At 45.8% G+C, this 16,226-nt stretch overlaps 1 protein-coding gene across 5 annotated transcripts in view; it reads left to right on the top strand.

Annotated features, from left to right (window-relative positions):
* Positions 1–16,226, top strand: part of IGSF21 (immunoglobin superfamily member 21) — a 208,016-nt gene that overhangs the window by 163,822 nt on the left and 27,968 nt on the right. For all 5 annotated transcript variants that reach the window (XM_042478473.1, XM_042478474.1, XM_042478476.1 and 2 more), the window contains one exon: positions 15,314–15,432. In XM_042478473.1, the coding sequence (XP_042334407.1) occupies positions 15,314–15,432 (119 nt within the window). The remainder of the gene's footprint in view (positions 1–15,313; positions 15,433–16,226) is intronic.

Genomic DNA, 16,226 nt, shown 5'->3' on the forward strand with positions numbered 1-16,226 from the left:
GGTAGTCTTCTTCTCTAGAAACCCTACCTGGGAATCTCCTGATCTTCCCTCCTGGTGGACTCCCATCCAAATCCTAACCATGCCTGATCCAAATGGAACAAGATTTGATGTTTCCAAGGAAGACTGTGGAGACCTGAGCAGCATCCTTGAAACACCAATCTAACAGCATTGCCTTTTTCATTCCCTCGCCTTCCTCGACAGACTTGCAGGAAAGGGCTCCTTCTCCTTTCAAGAGGGTTTGAGAAGTGGAAGGTGGATGAAACACCGCACTCCATTTAATTGCTGGGGACAAACGCCTCATTTTTCCATTACAGTAGTTGCTACCAGGGGAATTACCCATCTCGCTTCTCCTTTTCTATACTCTACCTTGGGAAGGCTGGACACAATCCTTTTTTCTATCCAGCATGGTTTTATTTTCCTGGAAAACATGATGGATTCTTTTTGTGGGTTTCTGGTACCTTCCAGAGTTGGCAAGGACAGTCTTGACATGTTCCGCTGATAAGAATACAATACGATGATAAGAACTGGAATATGATGCAAAGAACAAGTGTGATATACTCCACTTGGAAATGGTGCTTGGTCCTTATCAGGGGGATTTGGTTCATCTTGGGACACAATTTTGGTCTCTCTTGGCTTTATCTTCCTCACAGGCTTGTTGTTCTGAGGACAAAAATGAGGAGGAAGGAAGCATGCATCCGCACTGCAGAATTAAAGCCGTCTGACGCTACTTATAACTCCATCCTGGGATTTGTAGTTTGGTGAGGGATTCAGCCAGGTCTATCAGAGTGCTTTGGGGTTTCACCAAATTACAAATCCCAGGATCCTGTAGGGGAGAGATGTCGGAAGTGGTGTCAAACTGCTTCATTTCTGCAGTGTAGATACACTCAAAGTCATGGGTCTCTCTGCTTCCTTTCTTCCTTTGATGCTTTCTAGTACCACCAACAACTCCCCAGCCTTGCCAATTCATTGCATCCATCCCTCCATGTCGCCTATTTTTAAAACCCACTGGCATTTATTTTCCTAATCAGCACCCCATTCATCGTCTCCTTGCAGCTCGGCGTGACTCGAACACAGGCCGCGTCTAAAAAACCACCTGACTCCACGCCATTCCCACACAAGCGCATACATCGCCAGCACCTAGAATTAAAATGTGTAAAAAAGGCATTGCCTCTCTCTTTCTGGAATGGAGAAGGAAAGAAGACAAAGCTCCCTTGGGAAACTGTTTGGTTCCCTCTAGTGATGGAGAGGTGCAATTTCCAGGCTTTCTCTCCAAGACTATATATTTGTCAGCCCTCCACATTCGCACCTTTGACTTTTGCAGATCTGATTATTCGTGGATTTGATTAGGGGACCGTATCATGGGAGAGTCTGTGACTTGCCTAAACCCCAATCTGGCGTTCAATGCCAATGTTCTCTATGGTCAGATATTATGACACAGGCCCACAGTCTTAATTCTGCGGATGCAATTCCTCCTCCTTGTTGTTTGCTTGCAAAGCACATGCCACAAATCCCCATTGCACCTGCTGAGGAAGCATGCACTTCTTGGGTGGCTCTGCATTGTTAGCAAAGGTTGTAAGGAAACCCATTATCCAGCCTCCCTTTCCTGTCCTCTGCCATCCCTTGCAGCTGTCCAGATGTTGCAGGGACTTTGGGCTCCCTTTTTCCCTGACAGTCTGCGGCAACAAGCCGAGCTGAGCCGCTTTCTTGGAAATCACGGCAGGCGAGAGGATGGAGCGTTGACATAAATCCGGACAAAAATAGAACACAAAATCCAGACGCATGTGCAGCAACAGCAACGACAATTTATTTCGGTCATTGACCGGTATAAGTCCAATGGTTAAAACAAGGGAGAAGGTCAATCTTGGCATCTAACATCAATTACGGCTGACCATTCGAAGATGTGCCTTATGCATAATGCAGCAAAATTTTGCTATTTTGAGTATCGCACTTTGGTTCTGACTATCCAACGAATGGAAAAATAACATTAGTTAAAAAGGGGGATAATCAGCTGTAGTTATAAAACTGACAATTCAAAAGTACGTGAGTTGTAGTTCCCATATAGCACCACTATCACAATGTGGTTTTTTCAGGGGTGAGAAATAAACAAATGCCTCCCTCCTTCCGCCAGCAAGAAATCACTTCCAGCGACGGTGGCTTTATGGCTAATTATGCCATCGGCTTTATGGCCGGGCTTATAAAACCCAAAACCGGGGAATAAAAATGTTAAAGACAGACTTAATTTAAGGAGAAAGGCTGAAAGATTGCCTCTCATTATGAGAGAGAAGGGTGCTGTTTCCTAGAAAATGGGCCTGAATGGGTTTTGGAAACTGGAGGGTGCGACCAAATTTTCCCATTTCCTTTCACTTAGTTGGGATTCATTGTAATTTGGGAACGGTCTGCTTAAGACCAGAGAACAGGGATCAATGTAAAATACTACATCTAAGCAGGAACAAGTGCTGAAATATAGGATGGATGACACCTGGGTTGAAAGCAGTACATATGAAAAGGATCTCGGGGTCTTAGTGGACCACAACTAGAGATGAGTTGATAGTGTGATGCGGCAGCTAAAAAGGCCAATGCGATTCAAGGCTGCATCAATAGGACTGTAGTACCTAGATCAAGGGTAGTCATAGTGCCACTCCATTCTGCTTTGGTCAGGCATCACCTGGAAATTGGTGCCCAGTTCTGGACATCGCGATTTGGAAAGATTGCGGACAAGATGGAACAGTGTCCAGAGGAGGGTGACCAAAAACGGTGGAAGGTCTGGAAACTATAAAGTCCCATGAGGAGTGATTTAGGGAACTGAGTGTGTTTAGCCTGGAGAAGAAAAGATTAAGAGGTGGCACGATGTTGTCGAGAGCCTTTGATGTACAGTGAATCCATCATGGGATTTTCTTGGTAAGGTTTGTTCAGAGAGGGTTTGCCCTTGCCTTCTTCTGAGGCTGAGAGTGTGCTTTGCCCAAAGCCACCCAGTGAGTTTCCATATCCGAGCAGGTATTCGAATCCTGGTCCTCAGAGTTGTAGTCCAACACTCAAATCACGATACCATGCTGGGTTTTGTGACAATGGAAGCCACCATTAAATATCTGAAGGGAGGTCATGTAGTAGATGGAGCCAACTTGTTTTCTGATGCTCCAGAGAAATAGCTCTTACAGTCCAGATGTTCTTCCTAACATTTCGGTGGAATCTCCTTCCCTGTCATTTGCATCCATTGCTCTGCGTCCTAAGGCTGCATCCGCACTGCGAAAACGGTCCAGTTCGATGCCGCTTTAAGTGCTACGGCAAACTCCCTTTGGACCAACCAACCTTGCCAAGATGTGCAACTTGGAGCCACTAGAAGCCGAGCACGACTTGAAAGCTCACAACAGCAACAGCAACGACATTTAAATATTAGACGGAACATCTGGACTGTAGGAGCTGTGTGCCAAGCAACTAGTTACTTCCAAGCGTAATGTTGCGCTGAAGCATGACGGAGGGAGATCAATGCTTGCGGATGCTCTTTCCTCGGTGTTTGTTGGCAAGAGCAATCTGTGCCGAAACCGGATCTGGAGATCTCTTCTTCATCTCGGCTTTGTTTCCTAGGCAGCCTGGGTTTTGCTCACCCGCCGCTTTAATTGTTGTGGGTCTTTTTCTTCTTCTGACATGACTAATTATTGTTTTGCAAGGATTTCTGGGGCTTTACTAATTGATTACATATTCCCTGACTTGACAATTTTCTTCTGCTTTTTGGAATGCAAAATGAACCAGAGCGCTCTCTCTTTCTCTCTCTCTCTCTCTCGCTTTCTCTCCTTTTCCTCCTGCTTGTAACTCTATTGTGTATATGGATGTTTTCTCTCCACTTCTCCTTTATTGACTTTGTTCTTTCTCCAAGCTATATCAAGTGATTTTTCCTCCCCCTTTTTTGCACTGAAGGAATGCACAAAGGGGATTGGGTTGGAACTCTGTCTTTTTTGTTCTCTGATTTTGACCTCGAAACTTGCTCCTGGCTTAAACTTTTGAAGAACAAACTCACAGCGCAGCATTGAATCTGCACTTCAATAATGCTGGAACTTAGAATTTAAAGCAGTAGTTACCAACCTTTGGGCCTCCATTTGTTTTGGACTTCAGATCCCAGAAGCCCCAGACAACTTTGCCAACTGTCAGGAATCATGGGAAATGAAGTCCGAATCATCCGGAGGACCAAAGGTTGGGAACTACTGCTTTAAATTCTAAGTTCCAGCATTATTGTCTTTTTGGCCGTGTCCGCACTGCAGAAACAATGCGACTCGATGCTGCTTTAACTGCCAAGACTCCATGCTATGGGATGATGGGATCTGTAGTTTTGTAGGCTCTTTAGCCTTCTTTGTCAGAGAGCTCTGGTGCCACAACAAACTACAAATCCCAGGTTTCCATGGGATGAAATTTCTCAGATTTCTCAGCTGTTGAGTCTGTGATTCTCAGCCTTTGGATATCTAGATATTCTGGACTGCGTCTCCCAGAAGTCTCAGCCAGCATGGCCCACGGTGAAGGACGCTGGGAGCTGGAGTTGGAAGCAACCGGAGAGCCAAAGGTTAGGAACCATAGACTTTGCATGCTGGAAGCTGACAGTTTTCATTCTTTCCATGCACTGGGATGTCAGCGCATGCCCTGGAGCACAATTTCCCCCCATTTTACGATGTGCGTTTAAAGCAGAGAGGAGATGAAGGAGTCAGAGGCTGGCATGAATCCCAAGCCATCAATTAACGCACGCATGGACCCCCCCAAAAAGAAATGGGGAATGAATGCCCAGTGGCCTAGCCTGGAGGCAACCCTGTGCTGGAATAGATTACAAGGCAGCAATTCGCTCCCACGTCGGCTGCACCGGCATCGGATGAGCATTGATGTGCCAGCATCTCATCTTCGTACTCCTGGATGTGAGTTCTGGGGTTTAATGCACACTCCCCATCAGGGTTGCTAGGACTGTCAAGTTTCCAGACCTAGATCTGATACTGAGGGATGATATCTGGAAGCATTATGTGTTACGAACAAAGTGCGGTTGCTCACAGCTTGCTGTTCCAATGCACACACACACACAGAGGATGTATTTGCAAGTTTGGATATGAAGATGGAAATGTTAGCAAAAGGGGAATAGGATGGGGGACACCTGATTTGACAATGTGAAAGAGACCTAGGAGTCCTAGTAAACCACAAGCTGAACATGAGCCAAGAATGTGATGTAGCAGACAATTCTAAGCTGTGTCAATAGTAGTATAGTGTCTAGATCCAAGGAGGCATACAACCTGCACAGAGCCACACACACACATATATATATATATGGATATAAATTAATGAAATAAGTAATTTTTAGAGAGACCGCAGTTTGAGTTATATGCATGCACTAAACTGCATCAGTATATAGATATATGTGTGCATTTTCATCTGAGCAATCTGGGATATACTCAGAAGACTTGGAACAGAACTCAGATATACCTTCCAAACGCAAACCCTCAAAAAGCTGTCAAGGATAGCCCTTATCTCTTCTAGAAGGGCTTGCAACTAGCTTCTCTCCCTCCTTTCCTCCCTTCCTTCCTCTCTCTCTCTCTCTCTCTCTCTCTCATGTGTGTGTTGTAGCAAACTAACACAATTTACAGAACCTGCTTTTTGTGTGTGTGTCTGCCAACCCAGCACTGAGCACTTAAAAGCCTTGGAAAATTGTTGCCCAGGCTTGCACAAATTGCCTGCATTACCAATGCCATGTTTGCGGTAAAGGAGGATAGCTCCCTGACAGGTTCACCTCTCTCTTTCTGCCTCCCTCTCGTTCTTCTATTTTTAAGAAACGAGAGAGAGAAGAGAAATAGCCACCCTGCTGTTGTTTGCTGTAGAAAGAATCAAGAAATTGCGGGTTTTGCTGGAGGGTGTAAAAGGAGGCCACATTTGTTGCTGTCATTTAAAAACAACAACGCATGCGCTCTTTGTTTACTGTGCCTCGGGTCCCTGCTTATGGTGGCTTTCCATGGGATCATAGACTCCTAGATTTGGAAGGGATCCCCCAAAGGGCATGCAGTCCAACCCCATGGTCTTTTAGATAACCTGGACCCAAACTATGCAGGACTTTAACCTTTCAAGAGGGAAACCCATATACAAAACTCATATATCGGTGGCTGAAATGCAGGAAGCACCATTAGGGTAAGGGTCGGTCATGCCAACTTTGTAGGCATCACTTGCAACACTGAAGCACAAAGCACAGGTCCCCAAATGTGCGATCTTTACACATCCGGGTCAAGTCTGGAAGATGTGGAACTTGTTAGGAATGACCCCAAAACAAATCCTGAATCTTGTCGCATGTTTGCTGAACATGACTTGTCAGCAGCAGGACGTCTTGCAGAAACTGGCCTGAATGCAGGAGTCAGCTAGAAGCCGTCAAGTGTGACCTCTTCTTCAACCCTTGTCCTCATAAGCCTCTCTTGCAAGAATATATATATATATATATATATATATATATATATATATATATATATCTCCTCACAGAGTTCCTCATTGTCAGCTAAGTAAAATATCCATGCATTATTCATGCTGACTCCAGAGCTGGTAACTTTACCAAAATAGAAAAATTGCATAGAGAAAGAACTCTTGCATTTGGCTTTTGGTCAAGGTGCAGGCATGAAACACAAAGAGGTTTTGAGATATTTGTGGTGGGATTCCAATTATGTGTGTATGTCAAGTTGTTTCCAGCTTACAGCGACCCTAAGGCGAACCTATCATAGGGTTTTCTTGGCCAGATTTGTTCTAAGGAGGTTTGTCATTGCCATTCTCTGGGGCTGAGAGACTGTGGGTTTCCCAAGGTTTCCCAGTGGGTTTCATGACCAAGCGAGAATTGAACTTGGTCTCTAGAGTTGTAGTCCAATGTCTCAAACCACTACACCATGCTGTCTCTTTTCAAATTGGCACAGGTGCAGTGCCATTACTAGGGGAGTACGGAGGGTTTGGATCAGTGATTCCCAACCTTTAGTCCTCCAGGTGTTTTGGACTTCAGCACCCGGAAGCCCCAGCCAACATAGCCAACAGTCAGGAATTCTGGGAACTGAAGTCCCAAACATCTGGAGGACCAGAGGTTGGGAACCACTGGTTGAGAGCACACCGGGTGACACCTCAGAGAAGGGGTGACACCTGGCCAGGCCCTCTTCCAATCGCAGGGGGCTGTGGTGCCAGGTCTGTTCCACCCCTTCTTTTCACTGTCCTGGCTCTTTCAGACAAGGGAGCCGTGACATCAAAAAAGGATGGGTGAGGTGCCCCTTCTGTGCCCTCCTGTTGCCTCAGTTGCCTAGCCACCTGCCTCCCCATGGAAGTCCTGGGTAGGCATTGGGTTGGTGGCAGGTGGGCAGGCATTTAAGCAAGTGAGGCAGAAGGAGGGTAAGATAGGGAGAAGTTAGGGTAGGCCACCAACACCTGACATCCATTTCTGGGTCTGACCAAGTGGCAAGCGGTCATTTACCTCCTTCTCCAGCTTTGGCATGGTCCTTCCTCCTATCCAAAAGGCTCAGTGTGACATCCGAGGAGGGACCTTCCAAAGGATGCATGACTCCCTTCTGCCCACTCAGTCCCTTCCTTTGGATCCTATGACACATGTTGCATTCCTTCTCTTCTCTTCCCTTCCCTTCCCATCTTTCCTCTTTTCCTATTCCTTTTCTTTCCCCACAGTCTAGTAATTAAAGGCAGAAGCAGATGGTGGAGGTTTTGTTGAAAGTGGCGTTCCCATTAACATAAGCTGCCGGTTGACAGATCCCTTCAAGGGGGCCGGAAGGAGGGTGCAAATCGCGGCAAATAGGAAATCAAAGTGCTATCCTGGGTAGCAACGTAAATCCTCCGTGCTTTGTGAGGACAAAAGATGACGCTAAGTTTTCTCTCTTCTGTCGAGGACATCCCAAAGCATTGCCAGTGAAATATTCTGCAGACATTAAGCATCATACCATCTCCATCTTTGGCCTTTTCCCCATGTGAACTGATAGCTGAACTGGTATTATGCTGAGAAAAATGCACGCAGTTGGAAAGAGCCCTGCTGGGTTAGACCAAAAATACATGTATTCCAGCATTTGGTTTGCCATGATGGCCAACCAAAAAACCTTGAAGCAATATGGAATAGCAATAGCAATAGCATTTACATTTCTATATCGCTTATCGATGGATTCAGAGCAACAGCCCTCTCCCATTGTGACTTCCCCAAAACTGGTAGACATAGTCAACCACATGTGTATTTTATGCACTTTGTGCAGAGTAAGCCTTGAACCGTAAAGATTTTTAGCAGTTGAGGATTCTCTCCGTCAGAGTTCTTGATACCTAAGAAATGCAAATCAAATCTCCTTCCCAACCCCAGTGTGCAAGCTGTGCTTACAGCCGTACCTGATTTCCTCTCCCAAAACCCCAAAGACTGGGCCCTGCGTGGGCGACCTCTCCATTGCCCTCTAGCTTGGTTCGGAGTACCAGACATAGGAGTTGTTTGGTGTGTTTCTGCAATTAATTCTCCCTGGCCTACTTCTGGAAGAGAAGGCTTCTCGCTGGGGAACTTCAGGGGATCTGTTATCTGGGACAATCTGAGAAGCATCTGATTTGCGCTCCTCGGGTCGTCCGACTGTAGTATTTCCATCATGGACCGCCTGCCGTCCTCCACGCCCTCATAGTACTAGAAGGAGGTCATGGCCAACCTCCTGCTGCATGAGGAACAAATGGTTTCCTTAACGGATACAAAGAGGAGGCCTTTGGATGGGAGAGGCTGTTGGTTGTGACCTCAGGAGTACTTGCAAAGAACAGCTCCGGTTGGAAAGAAGAAAAGAAGCCCTATTGCCAACGTTCAACTAGTTGCAGACTGGAGTGCTTCCCACTCGAAAGGCCTCTGTGATCTTAACAATTGATGCCATCAAAGACTCTGGACAGCTGTCTTCGATTACAGGAGACCATTATTGAGCTAGAGAGACCAAGGGGTAACTTGTGGAAGACAAGGCTTTAATATCCATCGCTGTGCACCTGCTGCCATTCTAAAAGGAAAGTATGGAACGTGGCAATGGAAAGGAACATACCTTGCTAGGTACATTGCGTGTGTCATACCTTATAGTATGCATCATGTGTTTTCAGAAAGATGCCATCAACATGGTGTCAGTGAGGTGGTGGATCTGCACTGGGCTATGGACCAAACCTTGCAGGAGATGTGGAAGGCACTACAGCTTCAGTAGCTTCTTCAACATCCGATCTGTGCTGGATGGAATCTTTTTCTGGCAATATAAACCCATTGGTTTGTGTCCTAGGAAGACAAATCCCATCCCATTTTCTGCATGACAACCCTTCAGATATTTAAAGATGGCTGTCATTGAATCATAGACTTGTGGGGTTTGAAGGACCTCCAGGAACATCTAGTTCAAACCCCAGTCATTTCAGAATATCCAGCTAAAACCTTCCCAAAAGCTGGTCGCCCAGCCTTCCCTTAAAGACCTCCTCCAACGACTTCTGAGAGAGGCCATTCCACCATCAAACAGGTTCTTGCAGTCAAGAAGTTCTCCCTGGTGTTGGCTCAGACTTTCCACCCTTGCGCTTTCCTTTCTTGCCATTTCTATTACCGCTTCCAATTACAAGAAGGAGGAGGAGGAGGAGGAGGAGGAGGGAAAAGCAGAACTCATCATTCAGCTATCCAAGGGGAAGCTTTAAACCCAAAATTGCAGGAGGGAGGGCGGCTTGGATTTATTTAGACACACCAAGGAGGCTTTCATTCGCTTTCTCTCTCTGGCATGCTGGGTTGCTCACTTATGTATCCGGACCTCATTAAGCACATGCGCCTCGGCTTACTGGCAAACAGAAAAAAGGAAACAAGAAAGGAATATTCCCAGAACAAATCGCAGGGAGAATTTCTGGCCTCTCCTCATGCCATCAAGATAAATGCTGCTTGGCTCTACTCTAAGGGAAGCGGCAGCATTGGCGGGGAAAATATGGCCCTCCATGCGGCTTTTTTCACCGTGGGGTTATTTATTTCTTTATTTATTTTAACTTCTTTCTAAACAAATCAAGTTGCAAGGGGCTGTGCGGATGGGTGGAAACTGGTGTTCCTAATTTTGTTTCAATGGAAGAGGAGAGCGGCGTTCTGGAGAAATGGGTTGCTTGCAAATGCCAAAGATGCATTAGAAAAAGTTACCGTTTTGCAACTGCAACTCCCAAGATCCTCTAGCCACCATTTCTGGGAATTGTCATCCAGCGAAGGAAGTTTTCCAAGGCTGAAGCTTGGATGCACTGATCTATTGCCTTTCTCTGGGAATAAGAGATAGTGTGACTTGCCCAAGTGGGTTTCCATGCCCAAGCGGGGATTCAGACCCTGGTCTCCCAGTCCAACACCCAAACTTCTGGCTCTCCCATTGAATATAGGGGAATTTGGTAAGGCAACACCTATATAAGGTTCCATTGATTCAATGAGTCTATGCTATTGGTGACTAAAAACTGAATTTAGGCCCAGGTGTGAAACAAGGTATGGTGGTTCCAAGTTCTCATGCTCTTCTGTGAACCTGCAGTCCATTTCCTCATATACATACTTTCCTGTGGAGAATGGGAAGCTGAGTCAGCCCCTTGGGACCCCATCTAGTTGAATATTGCTAACTCCGACAGGTGTAACACTCCAAGGTCTCATGTAGGATTCTTCACCTGGCTCTACTAAGATATTGAACCCAGGTCTTTCTGCACAGGGACTGGGGAAGCTGGCCTTGCAGTGAGTCCAGTCCTATGGGACCTCCTACTATGGGCAACTCCGACCGGCAACTTTTGCTCTCCAGGGTTTCAGGAAGGATTCTTTTCTCTAGCCTAGTGATTCCCAAACTTCATCTCCCAGAACTCCTGGTTGTTGACCAACTGGCTAAGGCTTCTGGGAGTTCAAGTCCAAAACACCTGGAAGACCAAAGTTTGGGAAGCACTGCCTAGCTCTACCTGAAGATCTCCAGATCTTCCCTTTGGTAGGTCTACCAACCAGACATCACCCTACTTGGCTTTAAAGAACCAAGAGAAGTAGGATGGTCCATGTTCCTTGCCATGAAATCAGTGCTCCCCATTGCATTTTGTGTACTTTTGCTATGTTCTGTTTCCTTTTAAACAACTCTGTTGATCCTCTATATGTCTTCTGTCCACAGAATCATTTTATGACTATCATGGTTTGAATGACAAAGGGAGACAGAATGGGGAAGTGAGGATGTGGTGGTTGAGGTCCTTAATGGTGTTTTTAAAAATGGCTTTGGAGGGAGAGTTCATCCTCACTAGAAGGAATGATAAAAACCCACTCCGTGCAAAAGCCAGGCATGCTCTGATCCTTGCGCAGCCGCGTTCCCTCCCTCCCTCGACTCCATCAGCGCCACGTTCGCCGGGCAAATTAATTGCCCATGCTCACACAGATGCCTGGATCAACCAAACACATTTAAATCAAAACCCACCAGCTCTTTTTGCATCTTGCGGAGCTGGAAGCAGCCACCGAAGAAACGCCAGCTGTTTCCAGTCATGAGGACTTGCAGGGAGACGGGAAGGAAATGGAGTTGGCACGGGAGCATTTATCACTGTGCAACTAAAGAAGTCGCTTCCGGGTGATGGCTGTGCCAAGGCGAACAGGGTTTTCTTGGCAAGCTATCTTGCCTTTGCCTACCTCTGAGGCTGAGACAGTGTGACTTGCCACCTAATGGGTTTCCATGGCCAAGCCCTGGTCTCCCAGAGTCATAGTCCAATGTGCATTCCATTCCACCACATGAGCATTTATAGAAGTCTTTAACAAGTGATGGGCAACTGCGGGCACCATCTTTTGCTCTCCTCTCCTCCTGTCCCAGCCCCAAAATAGCAGGGAAAGGCTTTCAGGGCATGTTTACAGAGTTGTGCGTCAAGTAAAAAGGCAAAGCACTGCGTCTCCATTTGGTTTACCTTCAACTTTGCTGAGCATTATCGTCTTTTCCAATGCGTGGTGTTGTCTCATATTATGTCCTAAAGTATGACAGATTCGATGGATTCACTTTCTGGAGAAGCACCATTGCTAATGTTGTTGTTGTTTTATTCATTTACATCCCACTTTTTTTCTGGCTGTCCTTCAAAACATGTGTATTTCCATGCAGAATATGTTCTGGGAACAACTTTGGGATGTGCGGATGCCAGGTAAAAACTGCACCAAATGCTCAACACTGTGTTGCTATTCCTCCCAACTGGGTTTCTCAAAGATTAGAAAATCTCTCTTTTCCAAACCATTTAGGAAACAATGAATATTCTTTCCATCCTCAGTTATAGGGCGCATGGGATTGCTCACGAATACTTCTCTGCGTCTTTTCCGAAACCTGGTCCGTTGCAACCGTGTCACATCCTGGCCTTGCTATTTCCCCGCTCTTCTTTCCTTCCCTCCCTTTGCAATAACACAATTACTTACCCTTCTGAGAAGCTGTCAGTGTTGGTAAACTCCAGCTGTTAAACTGCATTACACAGATCTCTCCTTAAAACCTTCTGCAGTTTATTAATAGTTTATTGATCCCAAAGCCCCATCACCGGCAGCAGGGAATATATATATATACACACACACACACACACACACGAAGATGCCTTGGCCCAATTCTGTTCCCCCTGCTTCCTCTGTCCCTCCTGTCAGCCCCAGGTTATCTGAATACTGACTACTAACCAGACAGCAGATCGAAGGCGTTCAATTCCCCAGGAAAATATGTTCTCCTGCCTACTTAATCCACTTAGAGGAATAGGCAGCTCCACGGAGGAGGGGAGGTTTGGAGGACGGCGAGGATCATCAGGTCAAGAGGAGCCCAATGGCATGTCTCAAGCTTTCAATGGCAATCTAGCCCCAGGAAAAGAAAATAGAAGATCTTGGGCCTTTTTTGGAGAGAGCTCATTTCCCCTGTAATGTGGCTTTCATCTTGTCCAACTACTTTCCACCTTACCAAGCTTTATCATCTTTTCTGGTGAGTCCTGTCTTCTCATGATGTGTCCAAAGTATGACCTTATGAAGCACAGTGGGCTTTTCTGGTGAGCCCTGTCTTCTCGTGATATGGCCAAAGTACAACAGCCTCAGTTGAGTCGTTTTGGCTTCTAGGGTAAATTCAGGCTGGGTTTGCTCTCTTCTTTCCTGTTCTGTGTCATCAAGTTGGCTTTGACTTATGGAGACCCTATGAATAAGAGGCCTCCAAATCCTCCTATCATCCATAGCCCTGCTCAGGTCTTGCAGAGTCTATCCATCTGCAATGTGGTCTTCCTCTTCCCCTGCTGCCTTCCACCTTTCCAAACATTCTGTGTTTTCTAATAAGTCCTGTCATCTCATGAAATGTCCAAAGTATGACAACCTCAGTTGAGTCATATTGACTTCTAGGGAGAGTTCAGGCTCAGTTTGCTCTTGGATCCAGTTATTGGTCATTTTGGATATCTGGAAAACTCCATCCCAGCACCACATCTCAGAGTAATCGATTGCTACGGTTGCAATAGGAACCACTTGTTATTCAGAAGCAACACAAATAGTTACTCCTCTTTAGTTACTTTGCTCCTCCAGCCTCCCATTTAAGATGGTCTTGTCCTCACTTCTCCAGTCCTCCACCGTAGAAGGAATCCACGCTTTCGGAGTTGTTCCCAGATTCATCCTGCTTCCTGATGCCCTCCTTGGTGGTGCCCTCCTTGGTGCCCTCCTTGGCCCATGCTAAGAAGCTTTCCAAGTTAAGAAATATATCACTTCCCTCTACTTTTGGAGAAGGGAAGGCTCTTCTTGTGAGGCCGCCCTTCGCCTAGATCTTCGAAATTGGAGTCCTCTGCCTGCCCTCCCAAAACTTGCGCTCTCTGGGGTGCCATCTCTTCCTTTGATTAAGTCTCGATATCAAGCCTCGCCAGCAGGTTCCTGCAATCTGTCTTTTTCTACCAGGGAGCCTTCATCATTGCTCTCCACGGAGACTCATTTTGAGCTCCCCTTCCAAATTGGACTCCGGGATGTGCTAGGGACACTTTGATTTTCATCTCCTTTTTTTATCCTTCCCCCTGTTGCTTTACTCCTCCGGTGGCCTTCTCAGCTTGCCTTCCCTCCCCTCTTCTCAGACATGTTTTTAATTTAAAGTTTTGTCACTTGATGCATTTAATAGCAGTGCAGAGAAATGTCAGAGCCGAGCAGAGATCAATGCATCCCACTGCATAACCCTTGCTGCCAATTTCCAGAGATACTTCTCCATCATCCGCCTGTCTGGCCTACTTTAGTTCCCCTCCTTTCTCCTTTTCTCCTCCTCCACCTCCATCCAGAAACTGACAATCATCCTTTCTTTCTTTCTTCCATTGTTATTTGGTGAAATTGCACTCGGAGAGAAAACTTGTCGGTTTCCAATCTTCGTCACTTTCTGCGTGTCCAAAAAAAGAGAGACCGGTCCAGTGACCTGATCGATTGTTAAGCTTAAAAGATGAAAGGATATTGTTTAGGTTAGTTAATATAGTTTTAATATAAAATTGTAGAAATATGAGTTGTTACAATAGTTATACTGTTAAGATGTTAAGCATAAACAGATGAAAACTTTATTTAAAAGCAGATCAAAACCAGAGTCTGGAAGAAAAAACAACAAGCCACCCACCATTTAAACAACCGCAGCAGACATCTCTAGTTTTCAGGATTGAGAATGATAAAAGCTAGTACAGTCTTAGTTGCTCCACTAGATGCTTGAGAAGGATGGGGCTGGGATGAATTCCTTTAGTAGGGAGTTTTCCCCATTGCGGTGCTACTACAGAGAAGACCTTGTGTTGCATACCTGCCATCCTATCCTCTTGGGATGATGGGAGATGCAACAGGGCCTCTTCTGTGGATCTCACATTTGATCCATATAGGAATATCTCTTAGGACTGAAAATGTTGCACAGAACTTTCCTCCTTCTTCCTTCTTCTACTTCTTCTTCTGTCGAGACTAGAAATAACAGTTGTAACAGTGCATGGATGGTGAATAGTATCACGGAGTAGTATTCCACGGAATGAAATTATTCTCTACAGAGATCTACAGAGCAAAGAGACCACCGAGTCCATTGTAAGCAGGGTGCATAAACTGAATTGCAAGTAGTCCTTCTCTCCCTGACCTCAATGTGGTTTTGATTTGGGGGTTTGATGATGTGGAGATCAGTTCAGTGGTTCTCCAAGTGTGTTTGTGTCTTCGGACGGTTGACATAGTTATGGTTGGCTGGGTTCAATAGCAATGCAAGGAACACACATCTGTTGAAAACATCTCTTGTGATAGCATCCTGAAAGTTTCTGGGGCAGCTTTGAATGGTGATTTCCACTGTGTCCGCACATCACACATCACACTATTCCCTCACTGTTTCCTCAAATGCCTTTTCTGTTTCAATCCCAGGCTTCCTGAAGTCCGGATCTCAGACAACGGCCCCTATGAGTGCCACGTCGGGATTTACGACAGAGCCACCCGGGAGAAGGTGGTGTTAGCATCTGGCAACATCTTCCTCAACGTGATGTGTAAGTGTGCGCTCTTTCCATTTCCAAGAATCTTTATACATTTGCTTTTAAAAGGACCCAAAGTTGGAACGCTTGTGGTGCGCTAAATATTATTCATGAACCTAACTGTAATCATGCAAAAAGGACCATGTGATTATTGTTGATCATAAACTGAATATGAGCCAGCAGTGTGATTGTGCAGCAAATAAGATGGATAATGTTTTAGCTGGCATTAATAGAATCATCGTTTCCAAGGCAAGTGAAATAATAGCCCCACTATATTCTGCTCTGGTTAGGCCTCATCTGGAGTCCTGCGTTCAGTTCTGGGTGCCTCATTTTAAAAAGGATATAGGAGTGGGTTCAGAGAAGGGCAACCAGGATGATAAGAGGGATGGAGAGCAAAACGTATGAGGAAAGGTTTAAGGAGTTGGGCATGTTCAACCTGGTGGGGAGAAGACGGAGTGGAGACATGATGGTCCTCTTTCAATATCTCAGGGGCTTCCTCCTTCCTCCTCCTCTCTCTCTCCAGTGTATACAATAATGCACTGAATTCAATGGAGGATGCAAATGTGAGACACATTAGTGCCCCATTAAATATGCAGCTTTTCCTTTTGCAAAGCCAAATGGGACCCATGCTGAGCAACGTTTGGACCACTGTCTAACTTTAGCACAACATATGGCTCTCCAGCTATTGTTGGGCTGCAACTTCCAGCAGTCCTTAGCTGGTGTAGTCAATGCAGAGAGATGCTGGGAGATGCTTTTCTCTCTCAAATTCCTCTCCAGATTTCCAAACAAATGTGTAAGTGTGGCAAGAT

The sequence above is a fragment of the Sceloporus undulatus genome, chromosome 7, assembly GCF_019175285.1.
Source record: "Sceloporus undulatus isolate JIND9_A2432 ecotype Alabama chromosome 7, SceUnd_v1.1, whole genome shotgun sequence".
Lineage (NCBI taxonomy): Eukaryota > Metazoa > Chordata > Lepidosauria > Squamata > Phrynosomatidae > Sceloporus > Sceloporus undulatus.